Raw genomic sequence first — 20,938 nt, forward strand, 5'->3', positions numbered from 1 at the left:
CAAGTGTGGGGGCAGGGAAAGGGGGGAGGGGAGGAAGGAACAAAAGGGAAGGTCTGTGATAGGATGGAAGGCAGGAGAGATTAAAAGACAAAAGGGATGATGGTGCAAGGCAAAAGGAGATGGTAATGGGACAAGTTAAGAAACAAAAGACGGGTCTAGAAGTGTAAATGAGAATGGCAGAATCATCAACAGCTGCCACCTGAAAAAATAGGGGCCGAGGTTATGGACTGAAATTGTTGAACTTGATGTTGAGTCCGGAAGGCTGTAAAGTGCCTAATCGAAAGATGAGGTGCTGTTCCTCGAGCTTCCGTTGAGCTTCCGTGGAACAATGCAAGAGGCCGAGGACAGAGAGGTCAGAGTGGGAGTGGAGCGGAGAATTAAAGTGGCCGGAAGCTCGGGATCCCCCTTATGGACTGAACGGAGGTGTTCCGCAAAGCGGTCACCCAGTCTGCGTCTGGTCGCCCCAATGTAGAGGAGACCACATCATGAGCAGCGAATACAGTATTCACTTCTCACTCACTCCCCATTTATTTCTCACTCACTTGCTGCAGTCTCATTTTCCGGAATGTTCTGCTCTTTTTTGTCACCGACTGGAGAGATTTCAGCCTTTAGTGAGCGTTGGGTGTAGAGCAGCCCCCACCTGGTGTCAGAAACAGGAAATGCTGGAACTGAACAAGACCAACCGTGTAAAGAGAGAACACAAGTCAGTGGTCCCAGGTTTAGAGAGAGTAAATAAGGAGAAACTGTTTCCAGTGGCAGGAGGGTCGGTAACCAGAGGACACAGATTGAAGGTAATTGGCAAAAGAACCAGAGGGGGAGATGAGGAGAATGTTTTTACGCAGCGAGTTCTTGTGATCTGGAATGCGCTGCCTGAAAGGGCGGTGGAAGCAGATTCAACAGTAACTTTCAAAAGGGAATTGGAGAAATACTTGAAATGTGCAGGGCTCTGGGGAAAGAGCAGGGGGGAGTGGGACTAATTGGAGAGCTCGACCAAAGAGCCGGCACAGGCACGATGGGCCGAATGGCCTCCTTCTGTGAAAAAAAGAAAGACTTGCATTTATATAGCGCCTTTCATGACCACCGGACGTCCCAAAGCGCTTTACAGCCAATTAAGTACTTTTGAAGTGGAGTCACTGTTGTAATGTGGGAAACGCGGCAGCCAATTTGCGCACAGCAAGCTCCCACTTACAGCAATGTGATAATGGCCAGATAATCTGTCTTAGTGATGTTGGTTGCGGAATAAATATTAGCTCCAGGACACCGGGGAGAACTCCCCCTGCTCTTCTTCCAAATAGTGGCCATAGGATCTTTTACGTCCATACGAGAGAGCAGACGGGGCCTCGATTTAATGTCTCATCCGAAAGACGGCACCTCCGACAGTGCAGCACTCCCTCGGTACTGCACTGGAGTACTGTGCTGTAAGATTCTATGATTCTGTGTCAACTCTTCATCAGGATTGTGTGAACTGTAACACACTCAAGCCCATGTGTTATCCTGTGTGTTGTCCCACCCTCTCCTGCCTTTACGATGCGCCTTTATGACCTCGGGTCGTTTATAACAGAGATACTCACATTCGACATCGACCCGAGTTTCCAGCCGCACTTCACCCATTTTATTCTCCACGACACACTCGTAAATCCCCTGGTCGTCGGGTCTCAGGGAATCGATTCTCAGCTCCGACCTTCCCCGCGACCTGGCAATGTTCCACTTCCGTCGCCCGCCGGGGTCTGTTTTCCCCCAGGTGATGTTGGGTTCAGGGTTGGCGTCTCCACGGCAGGTTAAGGTCAGCGCCTCGCTCTCCCTGCCGCTGCCCGCACCATCTACGGAAACGTTCCGGGGACCATCTGGAAAATCAGGAAGCAAACTTCAGCTCATCCAAAAACTCTGCTGCCCCCGTGTCCTAACTCGCACCGAGTCCCGTTCGCCCATCACCCCCTGTGCTCACTGACCCACACTGGCTCCCGACTCTCCTCATCTTGTTTCTCACTCAACCTTTTATCGAGGGTGTCTGAAAACCGCCTGTAAAACTGAAATGTCAATTTTCAGTACGTGGGCTAAGATTGCCAACAACGTTCCGTCGAATATTTTTTGGCTCTGCGAGACCATTTTAAGGCTGGATTCGGTTGTTAAATTGGCTATAAAGGGAACCTCTAGATCCAGCAATCCTACAGGAACACATGAACAGGAGTTGGCCATTCGGCCCTTCGACCCAGGTCCGCCATTTTGTGGGAAAGTCATTGCAGGAATCCTCCTCAATTGCCTTCTCCCAGTGGCTGAAGAGCTCCTCCCAGAGTCGCAATTTGGATTCCGCCCACTAAGGGACACAATGGACATGATCTTCACCGCGCGTCAATTACAAGAGAAATGCAGGGAACCAGCATCATCCATTGTACATGGCCTTCTTTGACCTCACAAAGGCCTTCGACACTGTCAAACGTGAGGGATTATGGAGTGTCCTCCTCAAATTTGGCTGCACTGAAAAGATTGTCACCATCGCCCGCCTGGTTCACGACGACATGCAAGCTGTGATCATAGAAACATAGAAGATAGGAGCAGGAGTAGGCCATTCGGCCCCTCGAGCCTGCTCCACCATTCAATGCGATCATGGCTGATCATCCAAATTCAGTACCCTGTCCCTGCTTTATCCCCATACCCCTTGATCCCTTTAGCCTTAAGAAATATATCTAACTCCTTCTTGAATATATTTAATGAATTGGCCTCAACTGTCTTCTGTGGTAGAGAATTCCACAGGTTCACCACTCTCTGGGTGAAGAAATTCCTCCTCATCACAGTCCTAAATGGCTTACTCCATAACCTTAGACTGTGACCCCTAGTTCTGGACTCCCCCGCCATCGGGAACAGCCTTCCTGCATCTAGTCTGTCTAGTCCTGTTAGAATTTTATAAGTTTCAATGAGATCCCCTCTCATTCTTCTAAACTCTAGCGAATATAAGCCTAATCGACCCAATCTCTCTTCATACGTCATTCCTGCCATCCCAGGTATCAGTCTGGTGAATCTTCGCTGCACTCCCTCCATGGCAAGAACATCCTTCCTCAGATAAGGCGACCAAAACTGCACACAATACTCAAGGTGTGGTCTCAACAAGGCCCCGTACAACTGCAGCAAGACATCCTTGCTCCTGTACTCGAATCCTCTCGCTATGAAGGCCAACATACCATTTGCCTTCTTAACCGCTTGCTGCACCTGCATGCTTACCTTTAGTGACTGGTGCACAAGGACACCAGGTCTTGTTGCACTTCCCCTTCTCCCAATCTATTGCCGTTCAGATAATAACCTGCCTTCCTGTTTTTGCCACCAAAGTGGATTACCTCGCATTTATCCACATTATACTGCATCTGCCATCATTCAGCCCAATCGCCCAACCTGTCCAAATCATACTGGAGTTTCTCTGCATCCTCCTCACAGCACACACGCCCACCCATCTTTGTGTCGTCTGCAAACTTGGAGATATTACATCTAGTTCCCTCGTCTAGATCATTAATATATATTGTGAATAACTGGGGTCCTAGCACCGATCCCTGCGGTACCCCACTAGTCACTGCCTTCCACATGGAAAAAGACCCATTTATTCCAACTCTTTGCTTCCTGTCTGCCAACCAGTTTTCGATCCAAGTCAGTACCTTGCCTCCAATCCCATGTGCTTCAACTTTACACGCTAATCTCTTATCGAATGCCTTCTGAAAGTCCAAATACACCCCATCCACTGGTTCTCCCTTATCTATTCTACCAGTTACATCCTCAAAAAATTCCAGTAGATTAGTCAAGCATGATTTACCATTTGTATATCCATGTTGACTTTGTCCGATCCTGTCACTGTTTTCCAAGTGCTCTGCTATTACATCTTTTATAATGGGCTCTAGCATTTTCCCCACTACCGATGTCAGGCTTACCAGTCTATAATTCCCTGTTTTTTCTCTACCACCTTTTTTAAATAGTGGGTTTACATTAGCTACCCTCCAATCCATGGGAACTGCTCCAGAGTCTATCGAATTTTGGAAGATGATCAGCAATGCATCTACTATTTCTAGGGCCACTTCCTTACGTACCCTAGGATGTAGATTATCAGGCCCTGGGGATTTATCGTCCTTCAATCCCGTCAATTTCCCTAACACCATTTCCCTACAAATACTGATTTCATTCAGTTCCTCCCTCTTATAAATTCCCCTGATTCTGACTGCAAGGGACCTACGCTTGACTTCACCAATCTTTTTCTCTTCACATATCTATAGAAGCTTTTACAGTCAGTTTTTATGTTCCCTGCAAGCTTACTCTCATACTCTATTTCCCCCCTCTTAATTAATCCCTTTGTCCTCCTTTGCTGAATCCTAAACTGCTCCCAATCCTCAGGTTTGCTGCTTTTTCTGGCCAATTTATATGTCCTCTCCTTGGATCTTATGCTATCCCTAATTTCCCTTGTTAGCCATGGTTGCGTCACCTTTTTTGTTTTATTTTTATGCCAAACTGGAATGAACAAATTCTGTAGTTCATCCATGTGATCTTTAGATGTTTGCCATTGCCTATTCACCGTCAACCCTTTAAGTAACATTCCCCAATCCATCCTAGCCAACTCACGCCTCATACCATTGTAGTTTCCTTTATTTAAATTCAGTACCCAAGTCGCTGAATCAACTATTCACTCTCCATCTTAATGAAGAATTCTATCATAGGTCCTATTTTTTAATTTACCTCCTAACTCCCTATATTCAGTTAAATATTTGAAATTTGCAGGGTTATGGGGAGAGAGCAGGGGAGTGGGACTAATTGGAGAACTCTTTTCAAAGAGCCGGCACAGCCATGATGGACCAAATGGCCTCCTTCTGTGAATAAATGAAAGAAAGACTTGCATTTCTATAGCGCCTTTCACGACCACCGGACGTCTCAAAGCGCTTTACTGCCAATGAAGTACTTTTGAAGTGGAGTCACTGTTGTAATGTGGGAAATGCGGCAGACAATTTGCGCACAGCAAGCTCCCACAAACAGCAATGTGATAAAATATTGGCGAGGATACCGGGGAGAAATCTCCTGCTCTTCTTCGAAATAGTGGGCCATGCGATCTTTTACGTCCACATGAGAGAGCAGATGGGGCCTTGGTTTAATGTCTCATCCGAAAGACGGCACCTCCGACAGTGCAGCAATCCCTCGGTACTGCACTGGAGTACTGTGCTGTAAGATTCTATGATTCTGTGTCGACTTTTCATCAGGATTGTGTGAACTGTAACACACTCGAGCGCATGTGTTATCCTGTGTGTTGTCCCACCCTGTCCTGTCTTTATGATGCACCTTTATAACCTCGGGATGTTTATAACAGAGATACTCACATTCGACATCGACCCGAGTTTCCAGCCGCACTTCACCCATTTTATTCTCCACGACACACTCGTAAATCCCCTGGTCGTCGGGTCTCAGGGAATCGATTCTCAGCTCTGACCTTCCCCGCGACCCGGCAATGTTCCAACTCCGTCGCCCGCCGGGGTCTGTTTTCCCCCAGGTGATGTTGGGTTCAGGGTTGGCGTCTCCGCGGCAGGTTAAGATCAGCGCCTCGCTCTCCCTGCCGCTGCCCGCACCATCTATGGAAACGTTCCGGGGACCGTCTGGAAAATCAGGAAGCAAACTTCAGCTCATCCAAAAACTCTGCTGCCCCCGTGTCCTAACTCGCACCGAGTCCCGTTCGCCCATCACCCCCTGTGCTCGCTGACCCTACACTGGCTCCCGACTCTCCTCATCTTGTTTCTCACTCAACCTTTTATCAAGGGTGTCTGAAAACCGCCTGTAAAACTGAAATGTCAATTCTCAGTACGTGGGCTAGGATTGCCAACAACATCCCCTTGAATATTTTTTGGCCCTGTGAGGCCACTTTAAGGCTGGATTTGGTTGTTAAATTGGCTATAAATGGTCTACAGAGCTGCAGTGATACCCGCCCTCCTGTATGCCTCAGAGACATGGACCATGTACAGCAGGCACCTCAATGCACTGGAGAGGTATCACCAACGCTGCCTCCACAATCCATTGGCAGGATAGGCGCACCAACGTCAGTGTTCTCGCTCAGGCCAACATCCCCAGCATCGAAGCTTTGACCACGCTCGATCAGCTCCGATGGACGGGTCACATCATCCGCATGCACGATACGAGACTCCCAAAACAAGCGCTCTACTCGGAGCTCCGACACGGCAAGAGAGCCCAGGTGGGCAGAAGAAACACTTCAGGGACACCCTCAAAGCCTCCTTGAAAAAGTGCAACATCCCCACCGACACTTGGGAATCCCTGGCCCAAGACCGCACAAAGTGGAGGAGAAGCATCCGGGAAGGCGCCGAACACCTCGAGTCTCTTCGCCGGGAGCAAGCAGAAGCCAAGCGCAAACAGCGGAAGGAGCGCACGTCAACCCAAGCACCCCACCCACCGTCTGCCCCACCTGTGACAGAGACTGTAGGTCCCGCATTGGACTCATCAGTCACCTGAGAACTCATTTTTAATGTGGAAGCAAGTCATCCTTGGTTCCGAGGAACTGCCTACGATGAAAAGAAGAAAGGGATCCTCTAGATCCAGCAATCCTACAGGAACACATGAACAGGAGTTGGACATTTGGCCCTTCGACCTAGATCCGCCATTTTGTGGCAGGCATGTCTGATCTATCCCAATCCCTGTGGCCCTGTCTAAGGTGTGCCGAAGGGTCCAATATGGCGTGCGGCGTGCCCTTATTGCGCGCTGGAAGTGCGCTAGCGTCTCCCGAAAGCGAATCTTTCAAAAGGGAATTGGATAAATATTTGAAATTTGCAGGGTTATGGGGAGAGTGCAGGGGAGTGGGACTAATTGGAGAACTCTTTCCAAAGAGCCGGCACAGACATGATGGACCAAATGGCCTCCTTCTGTGAATAAATGAAAGAAAGACTTGCATTTCTATAGCGCCTTTCACGACCACCAGACGACTCAAAGTGCTTTACTGCCAATGAAGTACTTTTGAAGTGGAGTCACTGTTGTAATGTGGGAAATGCGGCAGCCAATTTGCGCACAGCAAGCTCCCTCAAACAACAATGTGATAAATATTGGCCAGGATACCGGGGAGAAATCTCCTGCTCTTCTTCGAAATAGTGGCCGTGGGATCTTTTACGTCCACATGAGAGAGCAGACGGGGCCTCGGTTTAACGTCTCATCCGAAAGACGGCACCTCCGACAGTGCAGCACTCCCTCGCTACTGCACTGGAGTGATGTGCTGTAAGATTCTATGATTCTGTGTCGACTCTTCATCAGGATTGTGTGAACTGTAACACACTCGAGCCCATGTGTTATCCTGTGTGTTGTCCCACCCTGTCCTGCTTTTAGGATGCGCCTTTATGACCTCGGGACGCTTATAACAGAGATACTCACATTCGACATCGACCCGAGTTTCCAGCCGCACTTCACCCATTTTATTCTCCACGACACACTCGTAAATCCCCTGGTCGTCGGGTCTCAGTGAATCAATTCTCAGCTCCGACCTTCCCCGCGACCTGGCAATGTTCCACCTCCGTTGCCCGCCGGGGTCTGTTTTCCCCCAGGTGATGTTGGGTTCAGGGTTGGCGTCTCCGCGGCAGGTTAAGGTCAGCGCCTCGCTCTCCCTGCCGCTGCCCGCACCATCTATGGAAACATTCCGGGGACCGTCTGGAAAATCAGGAAGCAAACTTCAGCTCATCCAAAAACTCTGCTGCCCCCGTGTCCTAACTCGCACCGAGTCCCGTTCGCCCATCACCCCCTGTGCTCGCTGACCCTACACTGGCTCCCGACTCTCCTCATCTTGTTTCTCACGCAACCTTTTATCGAGGGTGTCTGAAAACCGCCTGTAAAACTGAAATGTCAATTCTCAGTACGTGGGCTAGGATTGCCAACAATATTCCCTCAAATAATTTTTTGGCCCTGTGAGGCCACTTTAAGGCTGGATTCGGTTGTTAAATTGGCTATAAAGGGAACCGCTCGATCCAGCAATCCTACAGGAACACATGAACAGGAGCTGGCCATTCGGCCCTTCGACCCAGGTCCGCCATTTTGCGGCAGGCATGTCTGATCTGTCCCAATCCCTGGGGCCCCGTCTAAAGAGTGCCGAAGGGTCCAATATGGCGTGCGGCGTGACTTTACTGCGCGCTGGCGTCTCTCGCAAATGGATCTTTCAAAAGGGAACTGGATTTATACTTGAAAAGGAAAAGATTTGCAGGGAAAGAGCCAGCACCGACACAATGGGCTGAATGGCCTCCTCCTGTCAGGGTGGGAGCAGGGGAAGAGTGCGGCTAATTGGAGAGCTCTTTCAAAGAGCTGGCACTGACACGATGGGCCGAATGGCCTCCTCCTGTCAGAGTGGGAGCAGGAGGAGTGGGACTAATTGGAGAGCTCTTTCAAAGAGCCGGAACAGACACAATGGGCCGAATGGCCTCCTCCTGTGCTGTATGGTTCAATTAAATATTTTCTAAAAAGGCAGAGATGCTTACACCAAACTTCGACTGAACTCTGGCGTTCAGTGCTGTTTCCACCGCTGCTGATTTCACAGATGTAAACTCCGCCGTCCTGGGGTTGCAGCTCATTGATATTCAGCGTTGAACAGCCATTTTCATGGGTGATGCTCCAATGGGTGGGGGTCCCTGTGCCCCGGCCGGACTTCCTCCAGGTGACTGTGGGTACAGGGGTGCCGTTTGCACTGCAGGACATGGACAGCAGATCTCCTGCCCGTCCCACGGCGTGGGTTGGCTCTATCCAGATGTTGTACAGCCCAGCTGCATTTCACAAAGAGACTATTTCACCGGGGAGAATATTCAAAGAGACACGATAAAAATGGGAAAAAATAACAAGACAAGTTCTCAGAGGAGCTGAATACCAAAGGGCAGTGGCGGGAGACCTATAGAAACGGGCAGGGGTAGGATCTCATTCACAACACCTTTATAGTCACCTCACCATCAGGGACCCCTTTTAAAGAGGGAGTCTCTCCATCAGGGACCCCTTTTAAAGAGGGAGTATCTCCATCAGGGACCCCTTTTAAAGAGGGAGTATCTCCATCAGGGACCCCTTTTACAGAGGGCGTCTCTCCATCAGGGACCCCTTTTAAAGAGGGAGTCTCTCCATCAGGGACCCCTTTTAAAGAGGGAGTCTCTCCATCGGGAAACCCTTTTAAAGAGGGAGTCTCTCCATCAGGGACCCCTTTTACAGTGGGCGTCTCTTCATCAGGGACCCCTTTTAAAGAGGGAGTCTCACAATCAGGAAACCCTTTTACAGAGGGATTGTCACCATCGGGAAACCCTTTTAAAGACGGAGTCTCTACATCAGGGACCCCTTTTAAAGAGGGCGTCTCTCCATCCTATAAATGCAAGTTGTTGTTGAGGTGTTCCTGGTCCTCCTGTCCCAGACATCCCCCTTCCTCGATCACTGACTTTCTGACCACCCCCCCCCCAGCCCCTTGCACCCCCATTCCTCACTTGCCTTGCCGGGGTCTGTTTCCAAGGGTCCCCGGTGGTGACCTGAACCCCACGGATTCCGATTCCCGCGTGTCAGTGTTGGCCTCTTTCCCGAATGGGGAATTACTGATGGGAAATGCTAATGAGGCCCGGGGGGGTTTCAATCTCCCGGTGCTCGCCCCTCCAGCGAGTCCCAGCAGCTTCCACCACCTGCTTCGACCCCCCCGCACATCTCAATTCCCGTCCAGATTTAACATTTGCCCAAAGTCTGACATCCAAGGCTAAGGGCGATGTTAAATCTGAAAAGAAAGACTTGCATTTCTATAGCGCCTTTCACGACCTCGGGACGTCCCAAAGCCAATGAGGTACTTTTTGAAGTGAACACAATACCCTATCAAATCTTTTAAACATCTCAAACTAGAGAATTAGAATTACATAGAATATACAGCACAGAAACAGGCCATTCGGCCCAACTAGCCTGTGCTAGCATTTAGACTCCACACGAGTCTCCTCCTGTTCCATCTGCCTCATCTCAGCCTTTCAGCATATCTTTCTATCCCCTTCTCCCTCACGTACTCGTCTAGTTTCCTTTTGAAAACATTTCAAAAGAACTTTCTCCCTATTTCTCTACTGGATTTATTAGTAACTATCTTGTTTTTAAGGCCCCTGGTTTCGCAACTTAGCACCCAAAGGTGCGCCCATGGAAGGGCCAGTCCAGAGTGACTCACTGTTAAGATGTATCTCCAGTGAAGTGTTCTTCCCGGTGAACCCGCCGGAGGTTAGGCCGAGCTCAATGTCACAGGTGAATGTGAGGTGTTTGTTCGTGGTCTTTGTCTTGTAGTTTAGTTGAGAGGCTACGGTACACGTAGAGTCAGGGTTCCAAATCGCTGGCTCGTCACGATCCTCGAGAAGATCAAGGTTGTGATACCAAAGAACCTTGATGGCGTAGCAGGGGTAAAGGTCTCGCGCTGAACACTCCAGGCTCACTGTTTGCCCAGCCACTGGATTGGCCGACTGCAACGCCAATTTGGGACTGTGTGGGAATGCTGAAAGGAAGACAAGCTTTTGAAAGTGTGAGTACATCACATTTATACACAGCCGTGTCTCTAGAATCAGAGTGCTGTCGTCTTTATTGCTCTCCATTCCATTCTCTCTGTCTGTTCCTCTCTCTCCATATCTGTCTTTCTGTGTCTCTCTACCTCTTTCTCTGTTTCTGCATATTTCTCTCCATCTCATTCTGCCTCTCTCACTCTATGCCCTGTCTGTCTCTGTTCCTGTGATTCTGCTACGCTGGCTGTCTCTCTCTCTCTCTCTCTCTCTCACTGCCTGCCTCTCTGCTTCTATCTGTGTCTCTATCCATGTCTGTCTGTCTCTCTCTGTATAATGGCATATAACGGGCGGGACGTATAACGGGAACGTGTCACGGGGGGCTGTGACAGTGAGTGTGACAGTGAGTGTGACAGTGAGTGTGAGGGGGAGAGTGTGATGGGGAGAGTGTGATGGGGAGTGTGATGGGGAGTGTGACGGGGAGTGTGACAGTGAGTGTGATGGGGAGAGTGTGACAGTGAGTGTGACAGGGAGAGTGACAGGGAGAGTGACGGGGAGAGTGTGACAGTGAGTGTGACGGACAGAGTGTGACGGAGAGAGTGTGACGGACAGAGTGTGACAGTGAGTGTGACGGGAGAGTGTGACAGTGAGTGTGATGGGGAGAGTGTGACAGTGAGTGTGATGGGGAGAGTGTGACAGTGAGTGTGACGGGAGAGTGTGACAGTGAGTGTGACGGGGAGAGTGTGACAGTGAGTGTGATGGGGAGAGTGTGACGGAGCGAGTGTGACAGTGAGTGTGACGGGAGAGTGTGACAGTGAGTGTGACGGGGAGAGTGTGACAGTGAGTGTGATGGGGAGAGTGTGACGGGGAGAGTGTGACGGGGAGAGTGTGACCGTGAGTGTGACAGGGAGAGTGTGACAGTGAGTGTGACGGACAGAGTGTGACAGTGAGTGTGATGGGGAGAGTGTGACGGGGAGAGTGTGACCGTGAGTGTGACAGGGAGAGTGTGACAGTGAGTGTGATGGACAGAGTGTGACAGTGAGTGTGACGGGGAGAGTGTGACAGTGAGTGTGACGGGGAGAGTGTGACAGAGAGAGTGTGACGGACAGAGTGTGATGGAGAGAGTGTGTCAGTGAGTGTGATGGGGAGAGTGTGACGGGGAGAGTGTGACCGTGAGTGTGACAGGGAGAGTGTGACAGTGAGTGTGACGGGGAGAGTGTGACGGACAGAGTGTGACAGAGAGAGTGTGTCAGTGAGTGTGACGGGGAGAGTGTGACAGTGAGTGTGACGGGGAGAGTGTGACAGAGAGAGTGTGACGGACAGAGTGTGACGGAGAGAGTGTGATGGAGAGAGTGTGTCAGTGAGTGTGATGGGGAGAGTGTGACAGTGAGTGTGACGGGGAGAGTGTGACAGTGAGTGTGTGACAGGGAGAGTGTGACGGGGAGAGTGACGGGAGAAGGAGAATTTCTGTCCCAGAGACTCGGCACTCTTGCTTCTCGTTTACCGAGCATTCTAAGGATAAGGGGTAAGCCATTTAGGACAGAGATGAGGAGGAATTTCTTCATCCAGAGAGTGGTGAACCTGTGGAATTCTCTACCACACAAGGCAGTTGAGGCCAATTCATTAAATATATTCAGGAAGGAGTTGGATATATTTCTTAAGGCTAAAGGGATCAAGGGATATGGGGAGAAAGCAGACACAGGGTACTGAATTTGGATGATCAGCCATGATCTCATTGAATGGCGGAGCAGGCTCGAGGGGCCGAATGGCCTACTCCTGCTCCTCTCTTCTATGTTTCTATGTTTCTACTTACAGTAAACCGCTAGCCAGATCTTCTTGCTGTAGAATTTTCCTGCGCAGGTGATGGTGCATTTGTAATCACCCTCAGATGTTTCCAGCGCCTTGTCAATTCGTAGAACTGTCCTAGAGCCAGAATAAGTCACTTTTCCGGCTGTGGAGTCGATTGTTTTCACCCACTGTGGTTGGTCGCTGTCGCAGCGAGCGATACACGTTAACTCCACGGCCTCTCCAATCCCTACGACAGGGGATTCCGGGGAGATGGCCAGAATCTCTCCGCTCGCTCTCACAAGAACTGGGGAACAGACAAAGAATATATCGAGCTTAAAAAACAACCACAGGGGTCTGGGACAAATGTATCTAACCCCGTGCTGTACCTGCCCTGGGAGTGTTTGATGGGGCAGTGTAGAGGGAGCTTTACTCTGTATCTAACCTGTAGTGTATGTGCCTTTAAGTCAGAACTACTTTTACAGCTCCTGTATACTGTAGTACCGGCAGTGACCACACCGGTATATAAGCTTTGCGCATGCCTCTGTACCCCCAGTCGAGAGACTACCCTCCTCCAGTAAAGACCTGTTTATTGTTAATGTACAGCGTCCGTGTGATTATTTAATAATAGCATATCCACTGAACCACGGATCCAACAGTGGCGACGAGTGTCGATTCGAATCTACCTGCAACATAAAAAAAAAAATAGTCGAGGCCAGGAACACGGGCGTCGACCACGAGCAACCACCCAGCAGTTAGACAGAGATTCAACTTCGCAGGGGAGGCTGTGGAGAGCCGGGCTTGGTTCCCCAGCCACAACGAGCAGTAAGAGACCGACGACAGGTCCAGCGCAGACCCTTCCCGAGCAGCGGTGGCTGGAGCCGACCGACGGCGGAGAGAAAGCCGAGCAGCGTCGACGGGGGTAAGACAGAGGGTGAAGAGCGCAGGGCGCAGCCGGGGGTTGAACACCGAGCGGCGTCGAGAAAAAGAAAACAAACCGGAGAGAGAGAGGGTAAAGAAACAGCCGGGTTCTAGTCTAAGCGGCGTCGAAAAATATAAAAAGAAGAACGCGCAGAGCACAGCCAGGGCTCACGGGCTGAACAGGGTCCGCGGGGCGAAGAAAGGGGAGACGCCATTGAGCCACGGAGAAGAAGGAAGAGCGCGGGAGGCGCCATTTTTAGAAGCCGCAGCAGAGAAGAAGGGCGAGCGCGGGAAGGAAGGAAAGCGCGGGAGACGCCATTTTGTGCCAGCGGAGAAGAAGGGGAAGCGCGGGAGGCGCCATTGTGACAGTTAACTCACACCCAAGGATGCCGAAGAGTGGCAGTATCTCTACTTTCGACAATGAAGTCGAAGATTGGGCGACATATGTGGAACGTATTGAGGTGTACTGCAGGGCGAATGAAGTGCCAGATGCTAATAAAGCACTGGTTCTGTTAAATTCCATGGGTGCAAAAACTTATGGGTTACTGCGAAATCTAATAACCCCAGAGAAGCCGGTAAACAAGAATTTTGAAAGCATAGTAGAAATACTACAGGACCACTTAAACCCCACAGCGCTGCTGATAGCAGAACGATTTAAGTTCCATAAAAGGAACCAACACAAAGACGAAAGCAATGCTGAGTACCTAACGGAACTGCGCAAGCTATCGAAACACTACCAGTTTGGAGCGGGACTAGCAGATACGTTAAGGGACAAGTTTGTGTGTGGGCTACAAAGTGAAGGAACCCAGAAACGGCTTCTATCAGAAAAGGACCTTACGCTGGACAAAGCTTTCAGTATGGCAGTATCACACGAAGCAGCCGCAAGGGGCGCTGCAGAGATACAACGGAGACCGCAAGAATATGGCACCAATGAAATGTCCTATGGAACAGGGAAGTGCTATCGCTGCGGCAGAACAACACATGACCAGAAAGATTGTTGGTTCAAGGACCAAGTGTGCAGACAGTGTGGGAAAGCAGGACACATAGCAAGAGTCTGCAGGTCTGGGAAGAAAACCAACAGTAAGAAATCTCCACAGGAGAAGTACAAAAAGGTACACCAGGTGATGGACAGTGGTTCAGATGAACAGAAAAGTGACACAGACTCCGGAAGCAAGGCGCTGGGTTGTCTGAAACTACATAAGGTAACAGAAATGGAGGATCACCAGACTATCTGAGTTACACTCAAGATAGACGGAGTCCAAGTGAAAATGGAATTGGACACAGGGTCAGCTCTAACAGTCATAAATCAAAGAGACTACAAGCGGCTATTTTCACACATACCCTTGAAAGCTACAGAGATTGTCTTGAAGACGTATACGGGGCAAAAAGTCTACCCCAAAGGAAAAATAAGGGTGAAAGTGACATATAAAGGCCAGGAAATACCTAAAATGGATATATATGTATTGCCAAATGGAGGACCACCACTGCTAGGACGTGAATGGATCCGGAAGATACAATTAGATTGGCATTCCATACAGGCACTGAAGGTTGAGGCCAAAAAGGATGACGACGTCACACCTGGATGACTGTCAAAAATGCTAACTGACGCAAAAGAAGTGTTCCAGGAGGGACTATGAACACTAAAAGGAATAACAGCAACGATTAAAATAGAGGAAAATGCAAGCCCAAAGTTTCTGAAGGCCAGACCAGTGCCTTATGCAATCAGACCAGCTGTTGAAGCAGAGCTGGAAGGGTTGGAACGTTCAGGAGTACTGCCCAAAGTGGACTGGAGCGAGTGGGCTACACCCATCGTTCCTGTAATGAAGAGGTCATTGAGTAATACGCCTGGGGAACCAAAGAAGGTCCGCATCTGTGGGGATTTTAAGGTGACAGTGAACCCAGTCCTTCACACGGTGCAATATCCGCTTCTACGAATTGAGGATATTTTCGCCTCACTATCTGGAGGTAAACGCTTCACGAAAATTGATCTAGCCCAGGCGTACTTGCAAATGGAGGTAGAAGAAGCTTCAAAACATTACCTTACGATCAACACTCATAAAGGTCTCTATCAATACAACCGGCTGGTGTTTGGAGTAGCCTCGGCTCCGGCTATCTGGCAAAGGGCGATGGATCAGATCCTGCAAGGGATTCCAGGGACCCAGTGTTATTTGGACGACATCTTGGTCACGGGCAAAAATGACGGTGATCACCTCGCCAACTTGGAGAAGGTGCTCACCAGATTAAAGGAGTATGGGCTATGAGCTAATCGCCACAAGTGCGAGTTTTTCCAGAAACAGATCTCGTATTGTGGCCACGTCATCGATGAAGAGGGGTTACATAAGTCCCCTGACAAGATTGAGGCAGTAGTCAAGGCTCCAGCACCGGAAAATGTGTCACAACTGAGGTCGCTCCTCGGGCTGGTAAACTACTACCACAAGTTCTTACCAAATTTGTCTACGGTATTACACCCGCTGAACACCCTACTGCAAACAGGGGTACCATGGAAGTGGGATGACGAACGTAGACGAGCTTTCCAGAAGTGTAAAGAATTGATCACATCAAAAGAGGTGTTGGCCCATTTCAACCCAGCACTACCAATTCGTTTGGCATGTGATGCATCACCCTATGGGATTGGAGCGGTGCTGTCGCACAAATTCCCAGACGGGTTGGAGAGGCCAGTAGCCTTTGCGTCTCGGTCACTAACCTCAGCCAAGCGCAACTACGCCCAGATTGACAGGGAGGCCCTCAGCCTAGTATGGGGAGTAAAAAAATTCAACCACTATCTGCATGGGCAGAAGTTCACCTTGCTGACTGACCACCAACCACTTGTCTCCATCTTTAATCCTAAGAAGGGCGTTCCAGTGATGACTGCACAGCGGTTACAAAGATGGTCCCTCTTTCTAGGGGCGAATCAATATGAAATAGAATATAAAAAGACGAAACAGCATGGGAACGTTGATGGGCTATCGCGCCTGCCACTGCCTACTGTGGAGGAAGCACCAGCAGTGGACCTTATCGAGATATTTTATTCGTCAATAATTGAACGATTGCCAGTAACAAACGCGGATATAGCGAAGGAGACCCGCAATGATCCGATGCTGTCGCGGGTATATGAATTGACGGTGAGGGGATGGCCAACACATGGTGACTCACTGTTGTCAGCATTCTCATCCAGAAGAGAACAGCTGTCAGTATGCCAGGGGACAGTGATGTGTGGATCCAGAGTGGTGATTCCACCCAAGTTAAGGGAGAGAGTGCTAAATGAGCTGCATGAAGGTCATCTGGGGGGAGTGAATATGAAAAGCCTTGCTAGGGCTTATGTGTGGTGGCCAGGAATCGATCAACAAATTGAAGACCTGACTAAAAGCTGCTTAGGATGCCAGAAGGTCCAAAATGCACCACCACATGTCCCTCTACACCCATGGGAGTGGCCCTCCTCTCCATGGCAACGGGTGCATATTGATTTCGCTGGTCCATTCATGGACTCAATGTTCTTAATAGCAGTGGATGCTCATTCAAAGTGGCCTGAGGTGATAAAAATGTCTTCAACCACTACAGAGAAAACGATTGCAGTCCTACGGACCATATTTGCCAGAAACGGTTTGCCAGAGCAGATTTGCTCTGATAATGGACCACAGTTTGTGTCCGACGAGTTCCAAAAATTTATGAAAAGGAATGGGGTAAGGCATTACACATCCGCCCCGTATCATCCAGCCACAAATGGATTGGCTGAGAGGTTCGTACAAACCTTTAAGAAGGCGATAAAGGCCATGTGCGACGATGAAATTCCACTACAGCATAAGATGGACAGTTTCTTATTAGCCTACCGAAACGCGACACATGCAGTTACCAACCAGACCCCGGCCATGATGTTCTTTAACTGAAGGTTGAGATCTCGTCTGGACTTGCTCAGACCAAATGTGCGAAGAAATGTTGAGGACAAACAATTCCAGCACATCAATGAGAAGCCGACAAGGAGCTTCAATGTAGGGCAACCAGTCTTGGCCCGTGACTATCGAACAGAGAAATGGCAACCCGGAACGATATGTACAAGGCAGGGGCCATTAATGTACACAGTGGATGTCGGGGAGAACATTGTGAGACGCCACGTCGATCAGATCTTAGCGTCACAGGAACGCGTCAACCCCATGTCTCAAGTACCTGGGGATGAACCCGACATACCGGTAGCATCTACTTCAGACCCAGTAGCAGTGGAACCCGATGAACTACCCAATGAAAAGGGGTCAGAATCGCCTCTGCACCAAGAACAAGAACCTCCGGAAAGGCGCTATCCCAAAAGGGTCAGGAAGCCGCCCCAAAGACTGAATCTATAAATGGACTTTTGTTGTTTAATGTACATGTTGAAATGTTAATTGTTATTTGAATATTAGGGGTATTACTAATCTAAAAGGGGAGGAATTGTAGTGTATGTGCCTTTAAGTCAGAACTACTTTTACAGCTCCTGTATACTGTGGTACCGGCAGTGACCACACCGGTATATAAGCTTTGCGCATGCCTCTGTACCCCCAGTCTAGAGACTACCCTCCTCCAGTAAAGACCTGTTTATTGTTAATGTACAGCATCCGTGTGATTATTTAATAATAGCACATCCACTGAACCACGGATCCAACATAACCCATGCTGTACCTGCCCTGGGAGTGTTTGATGGGACAGTGTAGAGGGAGCTTTACTCTGTATCTAACCCGTGCTGTACCTGCCCTGGGAGTGTTTGATGGGACAGTGTAGAGGGAGCTTTACTCTGTATCTAACCCGTGCTGTACCTGCCCTGGGAGTGTTTGATGGGACAGTGTAGAGGGAGCTTTACTCTGTATCTAACCCGTGCTGTGCCTGCCCTGGGAGTGTTTGATGGGACACTGTAGAAGGAGCTTTACTCTGTATCTAACCCGTGCTGTACCTGTCCTGGGAGTGTTTGATGGGACAGTGTAGAGGGAGCTTTACTCTGTACCTAACCCGTGCTGTACCTGCCCTGGGAGTGTTTGATGGGACAGTGTAGAGTGAGCTTTACTCTGTATCTAACCCGTGCTGTACCTGCCCTGGGAGTGTTTGATAGGACAGTGTAGAGGGAACTTTACTCTGTATCTGTCGGTCCTCGATCAGATCTACAGCTGAGGTTTGTGAAATGTCGAAGCCTTCTGGTGAAAGTTTGTTCAGCAGCCGAGGCTGGAGAGGATGAAAGACACCAGCCCTGGTTCCTGCGATCCCCTGACCCCCCTCCCCCCAGCCCTTGTGGAATGTAGCCATGCACGGAATCCACAGGATTGATTTGACTGACGCCGGCTGTTTGCTAGAGTAATCCAAAACTGGTCCCACTGCCCTGCTCTCTCCCCATAGTCTTGCATCTTTCTCTGTTTCAACTATTTACCCAATTTTCCCTTAAAGGGTGCGATGGTCTCAGCCTCAAGCACTCCCTGTGGCAAAGCACTCCGTGCTTCAAGAACCCTCGGAATGAATACATTTCCAATAACGCTCGCCTCACTCTCCATGACAATTTTAAATTAATGACCCCCCTTGTCACTGACTCCCCACCCAGGGGAAATAGTCTTTCCCCACTCGCTCCATCAAAACTCTTTATCATTTTTTAAAACTCTCAATTAAATCTCCTTCTAGTCTTCTCTGCCCCAGTGGAATGGGCCCCAGTATCTCTGGTCCCATCCTGGTGAATCTACGCGGAACACTCTCAGTGGAGTTAATGTCCTTTCTGTAATGGGACACCCAAAACTGCACAGATACTATAACCGTGGCCTATTTTTTTCTTACAGGATCACAGAATATAATTTTAAAATCAATGCATTTGAATGCTTCCCTCTCAGGGAACTGTCCTTTAAAAGTTCCCCACAATTAACTCATCAAGTTGTCCTTTGTCTTTAATTTAGACATACATATTTCGTTAACGAATATTTTTGGTTCAGAACAAAGATTTTAAACTGAAAAAAAATGTAAAGTACTCACCAGGATCTTGGATCAGTACAAGTACGATGAAAATCAGTAAAGGGGTATTTCTCCTCATCTTGGCCCTTAGGTTTGAAATTCCAGTCATTTAAAAAAAAAAATGACTTCTTTAAACCATTTAAATTAAATTATTGATGATCAGAGCAGCCCTAAGCCTTTTGGTCAGAGAAGCTTCTATATAAATAAATATGAGTTGTGTTCGAGTAGATTGGGGGCCTCTTGTGTAGCCCAGGGTCTCCAGACACTCAGAACTGTAAGCTGCGATAATTCATGGGCTTCCTACGAACCTCTCTCTCTCTCTCCTTCAGTAAGGGAAAGGGATGAATCTGTCAGTTATATCCTGGATGTTCAAAGGGTCTCGCACGTGTCACTTGCCTGTGGTTTCAAACCAACAGCACTTTACGGCGCAGCAGTTTAACCCCCTGGAATCTCCCTACTTTAAACTTTAACTGAAACTTTTTGGTTGCCAAGTCAATTGTCTGTGTGCAGTTTGTTTGAGATCCCGGTTTTAGAAATGGTCATTAGGAACAGGAGGAGGCCATTCAGCCCGTCGAACCTAGTTTGCCATTCAATTAAGGGTACGGTAGCATAGTGGGCTAGTAATCCAGAGGCCTGGACTAATGATCCAGAGACGTAAGTTCAAATCCCACCACGGCAGCTGGGGAATGTAAATTCAGTTCATTAAATAAATCTGGAATAAAAAGCTAGTATCAGTAATAGTGACCATGAAACCACCAGATTGTCGTAAAAACCCACCTGGTTCACTAATGTCCTTTAGGGAAGGAAATCTGCCGTCCTTACCCGGTCTGACCTATAACTAATGTCGTTTAGGGAAGGAAATCTGCCGTCCTGACCCGGTCTGGCCTATATGTGACTCCAGACCCTTAGCAAATGTGGTTGATTCTTAACTGCCCCTCTGTAAATGGCCACTCAGTCGTATCAAAAAAAATGCTCTGATGGACTGCAGCGGTTCAAGAAGGCGGCTCACCACCACCTTCTCGAGGGCAATCAGGGATGGGCAATAAATGCCAGCGACGCCCAGATCCTGAGAATAAATTTTTAAAAATTTTAATCGGTTGTTCTCAAACTGGGGTCGGCGGAGACATTCCAGGGGATCCGCGAAACTTTGACCAAATATTCGTTGGAGAAGATCTCTGAAAAATTCCAGACTGTAAAAATAAAGCAGTGAGGGTCGGGGAGGAGGTGGGACCAGAGTGTGCACGGTCAGGATCTCAACCGAGGGAGGGGTCCGCGAGAAAATTTTGAGGGGTCCGCATAAGAAGTCTTAGATGTTAGCGGTGTTGCACCCTGCCGTTATTCTGGGGATTCCCAGCGGCAGGTCAGTTTGCCTCTTGTGCCAGGCCGCGTGGGCCGGTGTGTGAGTGAAGCTAAGAAACAGCATCATTCCCCGGGTCACAGGGCCGCACTCTGTTACTGAATGAACTCCGCTCTACTCAGGACACAGCTCTGACAGACTGTGGCTGGGGTGGGTAGGGTCTTTGATGATGGACCGTGACCTCCGTAAACAGCGTTTCTGGTATATGTGCTATATGGTCGGTAGCCGGGTATACCTGTGGTATTGTCCTGTCTATCCCTTAATGGCCCTATTCCCATCCCAACCTTCCTTTTTTATTGATGTGCCTGTAAAATATTTTGCTATTTTGTTTTATGTTCCTTGATCATTTAATTTCACAGTTCCTCTTTGCCTTCCTAATTGTTTTTTTGACTTCTCTCCTAATCCCTTCACATTCTCCCTTATCATGCACTCCCCCGCTGTCCATGTA

General features: G+C 49.1%; 1 protein-coding gene across 2 annotated transcripts in view; it reads right to left on the minus strand.

The window, feature by feature from the left end:
* LOC147108000 (vascular cell adhesion protein 1-like) overlaps positions 1–20,533 on the minus strand; it is a 37,037-nt gene extending 16,504 nt beyond the window's left edge. The window contains exons 1-7 of one of the 2 annotated variants that reach the window (XM_086004394.1): positions 19,155–20,533; positions 12,292–12,570; positions 10,160–10,477; positions 8,475–8,756; positions 7,384–7,632; positions 5,340–5,612; positions 1,572–1,844 (exon numbers count right to left, since the gene is read on the minus strand). In XM_086004394.1, the coding sequence (XP_085860520.1) occupies positions 1,572–1,844; positions 5,340–5,612; positions 7,384–7,632; positions 8,475–8,756; positions 10,160–10,477; positions 12,292–12,570; positions 19,155–19,242 (1,762 nt within the window). In that variant the 5' untranslated portion in view covers positions 19,243–20,533. Of the gene's footprint in view, positions 1–1,571; positions 1,845–5,339; positions 5,613–7,383; positions 7,657–8,474; positions 8,757–10,159; positions 10,478–12,291; positions 12,571–19,154 lie in introns of both variants that reach the window. The other variant, XM_086004393.1, reaches the window with a different exon arrangement.
* Positions 20,534–20,938: the final 405 nt, after the last annotated feature.

The sequence above is a fragment of the Somniosus microcephalus genome, chromosome 13 (assembly GCF_052327205.1).
Source record: "Somniosus microcephalus isolate GS21.2 chromosome 13, FLI_Smic_1.0, whole genome shotgun sequence".
In the NCBI taxonomy this organism is placed as follows: Eukaryota; Metazoa; Chordata; class Chondrichthyes; order Squaliformes; family Somniosidae; genus Somniosus; species Somniosus microcephalus.